The following is a 17,464-nucleotide window of genomic DNA, read 5'->3' on the forward strand; positions in this document are numbered from 1 at the left end:
ACTGGTTAAATTATCCTTTTTTGCCATAAAATTCCATAGGCCTAGCCTCAAAGGTTAGGGAGTCACAAAGCACCGTCTTAAAGATCCATATGAAAGGTATGTGGAGGCTCCATTAAGTAAAGTTAGGTATAGTTTTGTTTTCTGCTTCATGTTTTACAGACGTGAAAATTGAGCCAGTAGCTTTCCAACTCCAGGAGTGAGAGCAAGGTAATGCATCCCAGGAATTTCCTCTTAGGGAAACTCAGCCCAAAGGGATCCCAGCTGTTAGCATTTTAAAAACATGTTCCTTACTTTGTCACCTTTTATTCCTGGTTTTCCACATTCTCCATTTTCACCCTAAAAAATAAAGAAATGAAACAAATAAGAAGAACTTTGCAGTCGTTTGGGGTTAGGATGTTTTAAAAAGTTTTCTTATGACATAAGCACTCTGATGGGTTTTACACAATTTTATCCTCAATCCTGTGGGTTATTTGGGCATTACACTCTGAAAAATTTTATCCATGAGTCATCTTCCACTTGACAGAATCAAATCAGTGATACCACCTAGTAAGGTTTGACATTTTTGAAAGGGAGATGACATTTAAAGGAAAGAAACTAAGGTTTACCGAGTATCCACCATATGCTCTTTGTGATTTAAGTGAATCCACATTACAGCTCAATGAGATCAGTTTTACAGTTGTATTTTATAGATGAGAAAACTTAAGTTCACCCAGATAACTTTCCTCAAATAAGCAGCTCTGATTCAGAGTCCCTATTTTTGCCACACTATACTCCACCCTGAGTACCAGCTTTGATCAATTAGTAGTGTTTGCCCAGAGAACTGTGAGAGAAAGGTCCTGAGACCACATCGTGGCTTGGTGGGGAAAGGAGCCAGGAAGAATTAGCAAGGTCTGCTGGGGACGGGCATGGTGGCAAGAATGCCATATATTTCCAACACACTCTACTGCCCTGCCTTTCTTGGCATATTAATGGAAAAAGAACTAACATTTAAATTGTGCTTTACAGTTTATGATTAATTTTATTTAGCAGACATTATCTCAGGTAAGCTGACATTAACTGTCTGACACAGATATTATTAGCCCAATTTTACAGACTGAGAATTTTTGATTCAGAAGGTTAAGTACCTTGCTCATGTAGAATGAGAATTGGGACCTCTGAATACTAATCCATTGTATCAGACTTCTAAGACTTTGCATAATTAGAACTAAAATGTATCAAAGGCAATTAGAAAAACAGCTAAAGTTAAAATTTTCAAGTGCTTTCATGCTTTTATCTGAGCCTCAAAGCAATTGATTTAAAAATTTTTTTTATATGAGCCTCAGCAATCAGACAACACAAAGAAATAAAAGGCACCCACATCGGCAAGGAGGAAGTCAAACTTACACTCTTTGCAGACAACGTGATACTCTGTGTGGAAAATCTAAAAGACTCCACCAAAAAACTGTGAGAACTGATCCATGAATTCAGCAAAGTTGCAGGATATTAAATCAATGTATAGAAATCAGTTGCATTTCTATACACCAATAATGAAGCAGCAGAAAGAGAAATCAAGGAATCGGTCCCATGTACAATTGCACCAAAACCCATAAAATACTTAGGAATAAACCTAACCAAAGAGGTGAAAAATCTACACACTGAACATTATAAAACACATTAAAAAGATTGCAGAAGACACAAAAAATGGAAAAGCATTCCATGCCCATGGATTGGAAGAACAAATATTGTTAAAATGTCAATGCTACCCAAAGCAATCTACATATGCAATGCAATCCCTCTCAAAATAACACCAGGATTCTTCACAGAGCTAGAATAAATAATCCTAAAATTTGTATGGAACCAGAAAAGACCCAAATAGCCAAAGCAATGCTGAAAAAGAAAACTGGGGCACCTGGGTGGCTTAGTCAGTTAAGTGTCTGACTTAGGCTCAGGTCATGACCTCACTGTTTGTGAGTTTGAGCCCTATGTCAGGCTCTGTGCTGATAGGTTGAAGCCTGGAGCCTGGAGCCTGATTCAGATTCTGCGTCTCTCTCTCTCTCTCTCTCTGCTCCTCCCCACCCTCTCTTTCAAAAATAAATAAACCTTAAAAATAAATTAGAAAAAGAAAACCAAAGGTGGAGGCATCATAGTTCCAGACTTCATGCTGTATTACAAAGTTGTAATCATCAAGACAGTATGTTACGGCACAAAAACAGACACTCAGATCAGTGGAACAGAATAAAGAACCCAGAAATGGACCTACAAATGTATGGCCAACTAATCTTTGACAAAGCAGGAAAGAATATCTAATGGAAAAAAAGACAGTTTCTTCAGCAAATGGTGTTGGAAAAACTGGACAATGACATGCAGAAGAATGAACCTGGACCACTTTCTTACACCATACACAAAAATAAACTCAAAATGGATGAAAGACCTAAATGTAAGACAGAAAGCCATTAAAATCCTACAGGAGAAAACAAGCAAAAACTTCTTTGACCTTGGCCGCAGCAACTTCTTACTTGACATGTCTTCAGAGGCAAGGGAAATAAGAGAAAAATGAACTATTGGGACCTCATCAAGATAAAAAAAATCTTCTGCATAGCAAAGGAAACAGTCAGTAAAACTAAAAGGCAACAGATGGAATGGGAGAAGATATTTGCAAACGACATATCAGATAAAGGGTTAGTATCCAAAATCTATAAAGAACTTATCAAACGCAACATCCAAAAAAAACAACACCCAAAAAATGAGCAAAAAACATGAATAGACACTTTTCCAGAGAAGACATCCATATGGCTAAAAGACACATGAAAAAAATGCTCAACATCACTCAGCATCAGGGCTGATGTGGCAAATCAAAACCACAATGAGATTCCACCTCTGACACCTGTCAGAATGGCTAACATTAACAACTCAAGCAACAACAGATATTGGTGAGGTTACGGAGAAAGAGGAACGCTTTTGCACTGGAGGTAGGAATGGAAACTGGTGCAGCCACTCTGGAAAACAGTATGGAGGTTCCTCAAAAAATTAAAAATAGAAGTACCCTATGACCCAGCAATTGCACTACTAGCTATTTATCCAAAGGATACACGAGTGCTGATTCGAAGGGGCACATGAACCCCAACGTTTATAGTAGCACTATTGACAATAGCCAAAGTAAGGAAAGAGCCCAAATGCCCACCAACTGATGAATGGATAAAGAAGATGTGTTATATATACAATGGAATATTACTCGGCAATCAAAAAGAATGAAAACTTGCCATTTGTAACAACGTGGATGGAACAAGAGTGTATTATACTAAGTGAAATAAGTTAGAGAAAGATAAATACCATATGATTTCACTCCTATGTGGAATTTAAGATACAAAACAGATGAACATAAGGGAAGGGAAGCAAAAATAATATAAAAACAGAGAGGGAAACAAATCATAAGAGACTCTTAAATACAGAGTACAAACTGAAGGTTGCTGGAGAGGAGGTGGGTAGGGGGATGGGTAAATGGGCAAGGGGCACTGAGGAGGACACTTGTTGGGATGAGCACTGAGTGTTACATGTAAGTGATGAATCACTAAATTCTATTCCTGAAATTATTATTACACCATATGTTAACTAACTTGGATTTAAATTAAAAATAGAATAAAGTCAAATAAAAATGTTTTATTTGAGCATAATTGACACACCGTGTTACATTAATTTCAGGTGTACAACATAGTGATTCAACTTCTCTATACACTAGGCAATGTTCACCGCAAGTGAAGCTACCATCTGTCACCATACGATGCTGTTACAATATCACTGACTCTATTCCTTAAAAGCCATTCATATTTTTAAGATATGGCAACTCAACTGGAGAAGTTAAATGAATTACTTAAAGGCACATGCTAGCCAGTGGCTCCTAGTCCAGTGCCCTCACCACTGCTTTATCATCCATGTGCTGTAAGCATGCTTCTCAAAATGCCACCTCACAGTGACATAAGAAACTTGCACTACAATGATCAGTGCCCTGCTTCCTTCATTAAAGAAGTCATGCTGTGAAAAATGAATGTCAACTGAACTAAACAGTGTGTTTAGTGATATAGTGGGTTTATATTCTGGTGCAATCTTTATGTCATGACAAAATACCATCAAGCAGTTCACAGGTTGACGGCCAGCATACAGACCACACTTTGAATAGCTCCGCTCTAAGAAGGGAAATAACCATTGTAACTCCAATTATGGATCCAAAGTCCAAACCTTTACATTACTGCTGATCCCCACAGCAGATTAGATTAGAGAGAGAGAGAGAGATCTCCATTCATAGATGAGGAAAAGGAGACTCCGAAGGATTAAATAGTTTGCCCGTGACCACAAGCTCGAGTCTGTTAGATTCCCAAGTCCATGGTCATCAGCCACTCAAAACTGAACAAGGCATACCACCATGGTCTGCAAGATACTTTCCACTAGCCTAGAGTACTACATGGGGTGTCGCTGGCAAGAAAGAGGGAGGTACAATTCCTAGATCCAGCTATGCCTCTGTTCAAAAGCAATCTGTTCTCTCTCCACATCATATTGTGAGTCAGACTGACCCAGGAAAAACTGAGCTTTCACTTAGAACAAGTTGAACATTTATTTCTGAATGCAAATGGAAACTCACTCTTGAAGAGTCAATTAGAAAGCAATTAATTTAATAATGTTGGATGGGAATAAAATGAGTCAACCACCAAAATATAAAACAGAAAAGTACCATAAATACACTCAAAATTCTTTTGGCCAGAATTCACATTCCATTTGTCCAGACAGATTTGTTAGCTATAGGTCCTGAGGAACAGCATTTGTTTTGGGGGCAGACTTCCATCAATGAAAATATTGTACTCCTGTTATTCGCCTTTGTAAAGGCGTTTTCTTTTTTGGTGGGCTCAGTAATCCCTGTGGAATGGCCACAATTACAATTTCACAGAGCAAGTGCTTCAGAAAGCTATGAACAGATTAGCTCTGTTCCCAGCCTCTGATTTCTGATGCTGCTGTTCCTGGTGAAATTCTGGTTTGAATGTCAATGGTTCAGGGTCACTCTACCCTGACAACTTATATTTTCCAAATGAGAGCTCCCCCAGTGATTCTATAATTTCCCAGAAGGTTAAAATGAGTCTTTTCATATATATAAATACATAAACACACACATATATACTATATTTGTAGTATACTATATGCTATATAATATATATATAGTATATATACATAGCACTATATGTACTATATAGTGTGTGTTTATGCACGCGTGTGTGTGTGTGTGTGTGTGTGTGTGTGTATGTATATATATTTAGTGTTGATGAGTAGCTCATATTATAAATCAAGATGGGGGACCTGTATAATTTTCTTCAACTATACATAGGACAATTTTACAATCATGAAATTTTCTTAAATTTCCTATTTATCATTTGTTCCCTGCCTCTTCATAATAGCACCTTGCATTTTATCGACCAGCAAACAGCTTATAAGACATTGTCACATCCATTATTCCATTTGCTTCTCCAACCACCCTGTAAATTAGGAGGCCTATATTAATCCAGCTCTATAGGGATGAAGAAACAAACACTTAACATTTCTAGTGACTGGGGACAGATTTATTTGCCTGTATAGAGACTCACCTCTAATATTTGCAGGGCCCAGGGCAACACTGCAAGCAGAGGCCTACGTACCATGTATCTAAACAGCTGAAAGTTATAAATAAGCTAATAACCAACCTAGTAATGTTCTAGCTTCCTTTTTTGACAAGTATCAATAGGAATAAAAATGAAAGAACTGTGGTATTCCTTAGAGGTCCAAGTGCTAGTACAACCCCATGCCCACAGCCTACAGACCAGCTCCTACTTGGCCTCTGCCCACCTCTGGTTCCTCCTAGGAGAGGAGGAACAAATGCACAAGAAGGTGCCCCAGGCAATGCAATACAGTGAACCTCCCACCAGGGCCCCTTCCAGCCCCAAAACCAACTTGCATTTTGTTTCCCCTCAGGCCTGGCGAAAAGATGGACAAAGGAAAGATGTTTGTATCTGCCTTCAAAGTAGGCTCAGGCCATTTTGCAGGGACTTCTGGGGTCTTGGTTACCTAAAGTGTGGTCCAGGTTTAAGGGGGCATAAGCCTCATGCCCTGTAGCTTCCTGGATCCTTCGGGGGTCAGATGGCCTTTCGAGACCCAGAGAAAGACCTCTTGCCCTAGGTCTGAGGGCTGTAGACAGGATGAACGAGGACACGCTCTATTTTCAGATAGAACATCTGGTGATAGAACTGTGACATTAATCTATGAATGAGCGCTTGGGGCGCTTGGGTGGCTCAGTTGGTTAAGCATCCGACCTGGGCTCAGGTCATGATCTGAGTCACAGTTCCTGAGTTCCAGCCCTGCACCCGGCTCTGTGCTGACAGTTCAGAGGCTGGAACCTGCTTCAGATTCTGTGTCTTCCTCACTTTCTGCCCCTCCCCTGCTTGTGTGCGCTCTCTCTCTCTCTCTCTCTCTCTCTCTCAAAAATAAATAAATAAATAAATATTTAAAAAAAATCTATGAATGAACCATGAACAACTGTCAACATGGTTCTTGAGCCCCCATCCACTTTGCTAACTTTCTAATTTGTAAAGAATCATAAAATAGTCTACCAGCCCATAACTTCTGTTGGTTTGTCAAATTTATTCCCCTTGCAAGCTCCACCCAGATGCCTCACTGTATGAAGAGGTTCCTTATTGCCTAACCAGAATAAATCCTCTTGCTTCTACAAGAGCATTTGATGTCTAGGTTTTGGTGTCTAGCTTTCATAGGAAGTTAAGCACCAAGGTAGCAACCTAACTGAAGTATTGCCGCATCCATTTTTATTTGGAACTTTTAGTCTGTGCTACATGGCTGGTAAATAGGGGTCCTCGTGTTTGCAGAGCTGAGAGAGGCTGGATCCTAATCTCAGGAATCTTAGGATGCCTTTCACCCCTTCCAACACATCTCCGTACCTGAAGTTTATTATTATTTTATGTTTACAGACTTAAGAGTATACTTGGGAATTAGGGAACCTAGACTTAGGAAAATAAAGGAAAACAACTTTTATTAAGCATGTAAATACAGTTATGCTTCTGTTTTTCTCTCTGAAATCCTGGCCTATCTATTCATTGTTACCAACTTACCTTTTCACCTTTGTACCCAGGGATTCCCTAGTTACAAAAGAAAAAAAGAAAGAAAGAGTAAAACATATTAGAAGACATAGTTGGAGGAAGTATTTGATGTTTTTCATTTACAAAGTATAAAAAAACACATCTGTACAGTCAAGGAAAATAAGACCACACACAGAAATGTAAGCTATTTTACTTCTCTGGGGAGAAGAAAAGAACCCATTTTCCCCTTTATTACATTCTATTTTCAGTTCCACATATTTTTTTCAAACCCAATTTCTTACCATTTGGCCCAAAGCTGAAGGAGAAACTATACACTGAAACTTATAAAAGGGACGACCTACAATGCTCCATTCAAAATTGTTATATTGACTTTTAAACTATGAACTATCATAGCTGAGAATGTTTCACAGAGACTGTTAGAGAAATTGGCTTTGAAAATGAGCTGAGATAATGGCCTTTACAATGTATGTAAATATTTATATCCATTACGGTCCTTCTTTCAAATTCGGTCTCGAATATGGAACATCAATGAAATGCATGGTTCCTTTATCAACCCTAATGAGACGGTGGCCTTTAAGGCACTATATTTTATCTCATGCTAACTATGGGGCCAACTCCTCTTCTGTGTCACTCCTGGGAATCCTGCACAACCTCCTCCATTGTGTCCCTGCCTGTCAGCCCTCAAAGTAATATGATTCTGAATATTAAGTGAACTAGGAAATTAACAACTTTAAGCAAGAGCAAGACTTTTCCATATAGGACTTTATGTCTTTTTCATACAACAATAGCTTTTAAGTATGAAAATAGAATTTTAAGTTATATTTTAAATGAGCCGGAGAAACTGATGGAGAAACAAGCTATTATCACAGTTACATGTGTCAGATGACAAACTATTGTTTTGTATGACTTTTTTTAACAAAAGGCAAAAAAAAGGAAAACTTCGGGAAGGAAATAACACTTCTCTCCAAATGAGTGGTCACTGGGAAATTGAAACTAAAAATAGAACTACAGTCAAAAGTATTGTTATGCTGCATTTTAGTTCTTCTTAGATATGTTTATTAGCATAAAGGGTTTAGGTTTTAGTATTGTGCTTAAAATTAAAGGCCACATTATAGATAGTTAAATTGGGGTACTTTATTAAAACAATTCATGTTTGCAGCAGAAACCTTACTTTTTTATATTATACTCTTTTTTCCCCTGTTTTTCTTTCTGAACTCTCTGGTCAATTTATTGTTTGATTGCTATCAGTTTCCTTCCTTCCCTCCTGCCTTCCTGCCTTCCTTTCTTTCTTCCTTCCTTGACATCTTAATTACTAGTTTAAAAGTATTCAAATTTAAGATATCCAAAACTGCACTCATTGGTCTGCCAAATTTGTTTCCTGTTTGTATTAGTGGTGCCATCATATTTCAAATCACACAAAATCAAAAGTTTATCTTTTCTCTCTACTTGCCCCTTACATTCCTTGAATCCAACCAGTTAAAATTCTCCAACAGCTGTCACTGCATTTAGTTTTAAGTCTGTCCTTTCTACTGTCCTCCCCCCTCCCCCCAGCCAGCAGGATCCTCTGTGACCCACTCCTGCTTAGCTCCATAGCCTGTCTACCACCACTCTTTGCCAAGTTCTGGATTTCTTTCCATTTCTTCAGCCTACAAGCTTGTTCCCACGCAAGACTCTTTGTACCTACTGCTCCTTCTGCTTAGAACATCCTCATGACCTGGTTTTATTTATTTATTTTTTTAAATGTTTATTTATTCTTGAGAGAGAGACAGGGACAGAGACAGAGCATGCGTGGGGGAGGGGCAGAGGGAGAGGGAGACAGAATCCGAAGCAGGCTCCAGGCTCCAGGCTCCAAGCTGTCAGCACAGAGTCCGACACAGGGCTCAAACACACAAACCGTGAGATCATGACCTAAGCCATAGTTGGATGCTTAACCGACTGAGCCACCCAGGCGCCTCACGTATGACCTGGTTTTATAGGTCAAGAACACATCTCATTGATGAAATCTCATTCATTTGTTGGTCTGTTGATTGCTCACCCTGCTAGCACACTGTATGAAACTGGAACTATCAATCTTGCTCACTGTATCCCCAGCACCTAAAGAAGGGCCCAGCATATACCAAGTGCTCAATACATATTTGTTGACTATATGAGTCAGTGTCAGTCCCCACAGCCTATTCTTCTTGCCTTCTATGGTTCTCACAATGTTCTCTTCTTCTCTATTCTGTCATCACTGTGGCCCCATTCTATCCAATTGAATGTGATTTAATTCCCTAATAGCCACATTAAGAAAATGACAACAGGTGAAATTAATTTTTAATAATATATTTTACTGATCTCTCTAGGTCTGAAATACAAGGGTTTCCAACATTTGGCCAATATAAAAATTATTCATGAGATATTTTACATGTTCTTTGGCACTAAGTCATCCAAATTCATTGTGTATTTTACTCCTACAGCACACCTCAGTTCAGGCTAGCCGTGTTTCAGCTGCTCAGTAAGCACATATGGCTAGTGGCTTTCATCCTGCCTGGAGCAGCCCTAGCCAATGTCCCTGTTCTCAGACAGGCTGTAACAAAAAACCTTCTTCTAAGTACTCCTTCTTCCTGTTTATTCCCACTTCAGTTTCCCCTTGAGAGTCATGCCAGATTAATCTTCCAAGTACACAGCTCTTGGGTTGCACTCTTCATTTGAAATCTCAATCTCTCACCTAGCAGAGCCCAGATCTACAGTCGGCATGGAACATCCACTCTGCCCTTCAAGCTGTGTCTGCCAACATCCTCTTTAGGCACCTCCTCTCACCATTTTCCAACCCATAGCCTTCCCTCAGGTCGATGCTCATGGCACTCTCCATCTGGAATGCTTGTCCCTTCCACCTTTCTGTTCTATCCTTTCCAGTCACAATCCTACTCTCCAGAAGTCATTCTATAAAACCCATCCTGATAGATAGCTTCAATCTTCTCTGAAGGTCCATAATAATTTGTGCATGCAGTTTTTACAGTATTTTGACATTCTGCTTCATGGTGTAACTATTTTTTTCAAAAATTAAAGTATAGTTGACATACAATGTTGCATTAGATTCAGATCTACAACATACTGATTCAATTTCTCTATACGTTATGCTATGCTCATCACAAAGTGTAACTACAATCTGTCACCATACAATGTTCTTACATTACTGTTGACTATATTTCTTATATGGTACCTTTCATCCCTGTGACTTATTCATTCCATAACTGGAAGCCTATACTTCCTACTCCCATTCACCCATTTTGCTGCCCCCAGACTCCCTTTTGGCAACCAATATTGTAGCTGTTTTAGATATTTTAATCTCTCCTATAACAAACTTTTCAAAAAACATGAGTGCTTTGTCTTAATTTCTTTTCACGTAATAATATGCTTTACATGTAGACAACACCTAACAAATACTTCCTAAAAGAACAACACACATATCTGAATGAATTTCCATTGATTATCAAACTTTCTATTAGACTTACTCATAAAGTTGATTAAAGACACCAAGAGACAAGTTTTTAAAACCTCTGGGCCTGTCTCCTGGGCTTTTGCCAGGGGGACAGCCAGGAAGAGAAATGTGACATGGTCTTTTTTTATTCACTGTACACCCTTCTCTGCTCTTTGCAACTTTACTACAACTCCCAGAAAAATGAAAAAGAAGAAATTTTCTGTAATTATTTCTCAGGCAATCTCTAACATCTTCTAATTTTAGAGATAATAAATCAACTAGAATGCTTTTTATTTTGTCTGCAGATCAAATTTACAAAAGCATAGTTTAGACTATTAGTTCTGTGCTCCCAGAATTTTTAATGCATTCTTTATTGGAAAAAACCCAAACAAACAGAGGTGTCTGGGTGGCTTAGTTGGTTAAATGTCTGACTCTTCATTTTGGCTCCACTCATGATCTCATGGTTCGTGAGATTGAGCCACACGGCTAGCTCTGCACTGACAGTGTGGAACCTGCTTGGGATTCTCTCTCTCCCTCTTTCTCTTCCCTTCCCCCTCTCTCAAAAATAAATAAACATATTTAAAAAAACACAAGAAGCAAAGAAAAATATTTTCCTGAGTTGAGTCTTCCGCAAATCCCACTTAGGTATCCAAGAATGTCATGTGCTTCACCACCCTGTGTCATCATCACTCCTGTTGAGCAGAACATTTTCTCCCCATATTTCCATTTCCAAGGCCATATCTGTTTGACTGCCCATCTGTGCCATCAAAAGCACACGTATATGTAAGTCATTTTTGCACTTGTACTACAGGGGGCAAAATGATCATTTACAGAACCTTAGCATCCTAGATTACATTCTGGGGAAAGCATTCCATTTGCATACATACCCCTGGGCCTCTTTCTCCAGGCTCCCCTTTTTGAGCATCACCCTGTGGGGAAGAAAAAAAAACTCAGTCAAAATTCCACAGCCCTACAGAGTGACTGATTGCTCAATAAAATGCTCAGAATAAAATTATTCCGAATTCCCAGATTAATAGGTTAATCCAGTGGGGAAAAAATCTTTGGCCTTCACCATTGACATTTTCACCATGGAGTCTAGGGAAGAAAATCGCTGTTCAGATAGCCTTTGCCCTTTGGAGTGAAGCCAGATGCATAGGGTGCAGACTCCAGATACATTTTCATAGCTTAGGCCTAGGTTTGCTTCTCAGTTTAACAACACAGCCCTTGTTCTCAAATGAAGGATTGTACCCAATCAGAGCCAGGCACTCTGGCTTTTCTCCAAGGGGCTTTGGAATGTTTTCCAAGATGTCCTTAAGAGTAATTGCTTGATTTCGGCAAGACTTAGGAAAATATATGATGTGGCACAAAATTACAAGCCAAATAAGTGAAATGTAAACATAAATTTAAAACAGGTATTTAACAAAACAAAAAGAAGACACGATGGCATCATTTCGGACTCACATGATGAGGAGGTACAGTTGTGAGTGTTGTAAAGCTGCTCGAGGATTCTTCACATTCCCTTTCTTTTTTTTTAATTTAATTAATTTTTAAAATTTCATCCAAGTTAGTTAGCATATAGTGCTTTCAGGAGTGATTTCAGGAGTAGATTCCTTAGTGCCCCTTACCCATTTAGCCATCCACCCTCCCACACCCCCTCCAGTAACCCTCCGTTTGTTCTCCATATTTAAGAGTCTCTTAAAGTCTCTATAAAGTCTTTATATACTATAGAAATTAACCCAATATCCATTGTATTTAAAGCAAATATTTCCCTGTTTTCTTCTTCATTTTAATTATTATTTTTCATTATATAGAATTTTGCCATAAATTTTCACATAGTTGTATCTCTCCTATGACTCTTTTCATCACTCTTGAACTTGGAAGATCATCATCTGAAATATTATCTGATTTTTAAAAAATTAACCTAGAATATTTTTTTATGGGCTCACAAATAAAAGAACTAGGGAAATGCCTGAAGATGGTCTGGGAGTAAGAGATACTTGTTTTTTCTATTATTATCATAGGTCAGTTATACATAAAATGGATCTATAAAAAACATAAGTGCCAATATCAATTTCATATGGGATATGTATTAGTAATTCATGGAACAATGTAAAAATTAATTGGGTCACCATTATGTAATTACCAATTTCTATTTGTTCAGTATCCCTATGTTTCCTAGATTTATTAACTAAAATGGTCATATATTACTTAGAATTTGTAAATGCAAGCTAACACAAACCAGATAATATGGGAAGTAAACATCCTGTAGTCTTCACAGAAATCATCATATTTCCGGCAGTGACAAATAGTACAGTTCTCTTTTGTTTTCTTCAGTTTTGTTCTTTAAATGAATCTAGAAAGAGATACATTGGTTTATAATGAAAGCTGTTTATTTATTTACCGGGTTTCCTTTTGGTCCTCGTTCACCTTTGATACCTGGGTTTCCATGTGTACCCTGAAGGCAAAGGGAAAAATGATTGCATTAAGCAGGCATTATATTCATTTTTTACACATTACAATAATTTCTGATCAGTTTCATCCCATAAAATGAGGGAAGACTGTAAAAAAACTTAACCTACCAAGCAGAGATTTACCTGTATTCTCTCTTTTACTAGAAACAAGGAAGACTGCACTGTCTTGAAGAGGTAGATTCTCTAGATTTGCTCAAAAGAGGACAATGTCTCTCTCTCCCTAATATCCAAGGGATAATCTCAAAGATGAGAGAAGAGGGGCAACCTGGGTGGCTCAGTCAGTTAAACATCCTACTCTTGATGTCAGCTCAGATCATGATCTCGCAGTTTGTGAGATCAAGCCCCATATCGGGCTCTGTACTGGCAGCATGGAAACTTCTTGGGATTCTCTCTCCCTCTCTCGCTAACCCTGTCCTTCTCTCTCTCTTTCTCTCTCTCTCCAAATAAAGAAACTTGAAGAAGAAGAAGAAGAAGAAGAAGAAGAAGAAGAAGAAGAAGAAGAAAAGATGAAAGACCTGGCACAAAAAGAGACACTCAGATCAATGGAACAGAATAGTGAACCCAGAAATGGACCCACAAACATGTGGCCAACTAATCTTTGACAAAGCAAGAAAAAATATCCAGTGGAATAAAGACAGTCTCTTCAGAAAGTGGTGCTGGGAAAACTGGACAGAGACAAGTAGAAAAATGAACCTTGACCACTTTCTCACACCATACACAAAAACAAACTCTAAATGGATGAAAGATCTAAATGTAAGACAGGAAGCCGTCAAAATCCTCGAAAAGAAAGCAAGCAAAAACCTCTCTGACCTTGGCCGCAGCAACTTCTTACTCAACACGTCTCTGGAGGCAAGGGAAGCAAAAGCAAAAATGAACTATTGGAACCTCATCAAAATAAAAGACCTCTGCACAGCAAAGGAAACAATCAGCAAAACTAAAAGGCAACCAATGGAATGGGAGAAGATATTTACAAACGACATATCAGATAAAGGGTTAGTATCCAAAATCTATAAAGAACTTATCCAGCTCAACACCAAAAAACAAATAGTCCAGTGAAGAAATGGGCAAAAGGCATGAATAGACACTTCTCCAAGAAGATATCCAGATGGCCACCTGACACATGAAAAAATGCTCAGCATCACTCATCATCAGGGAAATACAAATCAAAACCATCATGAGATACCACCTCACACCTGTCAGATGGCTAACATTAACAACTCAGGCAACAACAGATATTGGCGGGGATGTGGAGAAAGAGGATCTCTTTTGCATTGCTGGTGGGAACGCAAACTGGTGCATCCACTCTGGAAAACAGTCTGGGGGTTCCTCAAAAATTTAAAAACAGAACTACCTTATGACCCGGCAATTGCACTACTAGGTATTTATCCAAGGGTTACAGGTGTGCTGTTTCAAAGGGGCACATGCACCCCAATGTTTATAGCAGCACGATCAACAATAGCCAAAGAATGGAAAGAGCCCAAATGTCCACCGATGGATGAATGGATAAAGAAGATGTGGCATATATATACAATAGGGTATTACTCGGCAATCAAAAGAATGAAATCTTGCCATTTGCAACTATGAGGATGGAACTAGAGGGTATTATGCTAAGCGAAATTAGTCAGTCAGAGAAAGCCAAGTATCCTATGACTTCACTCATATGAGGACTTTAAGACAAAGAACAGATGAAGATAAGGGAAGGGAAGCAAAAATAACATAAAAACAGGGAGTGGGACAAAAACATAAGAGACTCTTAAATATGGAGAACAAACGGAGGGTTACTGGAGGGGGTGTGGGAGGGTGGATGGCTAAATGGGTAAGGGGCACTAAGGAATCTACTCCTGAAATCACTCCTGAAAGCACTATATGCTAACTAACTTGGATGTAAATTATCTAAAAAAATAACTAAATAAAATAAAAATAATAAAATTTAAAAAAAAAAGAAGAAAATATGAGAGAAGAGAGTGCTCCAATCCTGTTCCAGAAAGGCGTTTTGTTTTCCTATTCTCAACCGCCATAAAGCTGGCTTTTCTGAGAGTTTTTAGGGAGACTCAGTAAATGCTAAATGACATAGTTTTATGTCTATCTCTATTAAAACATGGTATGTTACAGCATAGGGAATATAATTAATGGTATTGTAATAGTGCTGTATAGTGACAGATGGTAGCTGCACTTGTGGTGAACACAGCATCATGTATAAACTTGTTGAATCACGGTGTTGAACACCTGAAGCTAATATAACATTGTGTGTCAACTCTACTTCCGTTAAAAAAATGGTACATTAATCTCTAACAATTTTGAGTGACTAAAATTGTCAGATTAGCTCAGCAACTAGTAAATTTTCTTTACAGTTCATTCTAAAACATAATTGAATATCCCAAGTACACCTTCCCAGAAAACCTCTTGGTGTAATAAACATAAATGAAGACTTTATAAGAAGGGGAAGTTTAAACCTTTGCTTTGGCCAAAATCAGCTTCTACTGGCTGCCACATTATCCTATAACATATCTAACTTACATTTTGGAGAAAAAAAATAAAGGAAAGACCCTCCTGCTTTCTAATGCCTCAATTGATAGAATGGTTTGAAAAAATATAGTCTTTGGACCCAAGTCTCAAGAGAAAATGGGCACAGTCTAAGCAATTCATAGTACACATTCCGCTCCCTGCCCCCAAATACAAGCATTTGTTCAAAAACTGTATCAGTGCATTTTTGTGAGATATGTCCACTGGGCTTATGACCTCAAAGGTTTGAAACAACATAAGTAAATGGAATACTGAATGAGCAGCATGGATGCATCAGAATGAAATGTATTAGAGAAATATATAGTATCTCTACCATTGTGATGTTTTTTCAAGTCCCTTCCCAGTACCTAGATGGTACCTTCCAGGTGTTAGGCCAGAATATAAAGGAAACACTCCTTTTGGGATTATCTTATCAAGTATTGAATCATCATAGTAAATCCTGCCTTTAACCTTTAGTTGCCAAGTTCCATTTCACAGGATTCACTCTAATCCCCAAAGCTTCCTGACCAGCTTCCTCCCTGAGAGGCCCACACAGTGTTGCTCTTGGATACATGTGAAGTCACAGTTAGCTTCCAGAGAGATCCGTGTCACTTGTTCTTAGGTGGAGTGGGATAAAGCTTTCCCTAAAGCACCAAGGATTTGTATGACCTTTTTCTTTGTTTTCACTTCAGTGTTGAGAAATTCTGGCCCCAATTGTCACATCAGACGTGATCCTGAAATATCCTTTGTGAGAACAGCTTCATCATTTTAAACCAAATCTGCCCTCAGTTCAGTTCAGGTCAGGAAAATCCCAGGCCTGTTTGTAAGGACAGAGTGTATCCCTTTAGGAATAAAAGAAAAAAACAGCATTTCCGTGTTTGCCGCTATTTGCACACAACTGCTTTTCTTTCTTTCTTTCTTTCTTTCTTTCTTTCTTTCTTTCTTTCTTTTTTATTTATTCTTGAGAGAGAAAGAGACAGAGCATGAGCGGGGGAGGAGCAGAGCAAAAGAGGGACACAGAATCCAAAGCAGGCTCCAGGCTGTCAGCACAGAGCCCAACACAGGGCTCCAACCCATGAACCGCGAGATCATGACCTGAGCCAAAGATAGACGCTCAACCGACTGAGCCACCCATGCGCCCCACAACCTCTTTTCAACAGCATCAAACAGTCCTGCGATTTCAAGCGTCAGTAGAGCAATCATGACTAGGGCTTCCTGACTTGACCATAAGTTCAAAGTAGAAACATACAAAATTAAAAAAAAAGTGGAAACATACTCACAGGAGGCCCTGGATCGCCTGGATCCCCTTTCTCACATTCACAAATCTTGTGTTCACACTGAGTCAAGAATGAAATCCAATATTAACACATAATGAAATGCAGCATTTCAAATCTTATTCCCTTGAAGAAATTTTACCAAGCAAATTTATGGAGTTTTTGCTCTCCCTTTTCAAGTCTTCTAGGCTAACTCAGATCTGGTAAGAGCCAGCTAATAAAGTATTACTAAACATTGCCATGGTTAGATAAATTAGACCTCCCACCAAAAATATATGTATAACATCTAGTTGCCAGTTAAAAGGGAAAATAAACATTTTCAGTGGATTTTTGGAATTTCTCTTCTATACAGTACATCAAAGCTCAATAACATACAAATATCAAATATTCCTTTAGTCAAAAAGGAAAACATGTGGCATACCATATTTTATCAATTCTAGGATGTACATTTCTCCTTATTTTAACATGTCTGAAATCAGAATGAGTCTTATTTGAATCAGGCCTGATCATAATGAAGGTGTTATTTTCTGCACATGTTCTTCAAAACTTACAGAATGAAATGGAAGAAAACTCCAGAGACACCACTGGAGCACACTCAAGAAATGCTGCATCACCAGTGTTTTTGATGGCGCACAGGCTGATATTGGGGGGAGG

The 17,464-nt window shown here is 38.5% G+C and overlaps 1 protein-coding gene across 1 annotated transcript in view; it reads right to left on the reverse strand.

Annotated features, from left to right (window-relative positions):
- Window positions 1–17,464, reverse strand: part of COL28A1 (collagen type XXVIII alpha 1 chain) — a 172,128-nt gene that overhangs the window by 142,239 nt on the left and 12,425 nt on the right. The window contains exons 5-9 of the mRNA XM_049641510.1: window positions 16,817–16,873; window positions 12,965–13,018; window positions 11,451–11,492; window positions 7,116–7,142; window positions 292–336 (exon numbers count right to left, since the gene is read on the reverse strand). Of these exons, the coding sequence (XP_049497467.1) occupies window positions 292–336; window positions 7,116–7,142; window positions 11,451–11,492; window positions 12,965–13,018; window positions 16,817–16,873 (225 nt within the window). The remainder of the gene's footprint in view (window positions 1–291; window positions 337–7,115; window positions 7,143–11,450; window positions 11,493–12,964; window positions 13,019–16,816; window positions 16,874–17,464) is intronic.

This window comes from Panthera uncia, chromosome A2 (assembly GCF_023721935.1).
Source record: "Panthera uncia isolate 11264 chromosome A2, Puncia_PCG_1.0, whole genome shotgun sequence".
Classification (NCBI taxonomy): domain Eukaryota; kingdom Metazoa; phylum Chordata; class Mammalia; order Carnivora; family Felidae; genus Panthera; species Panthera uncia.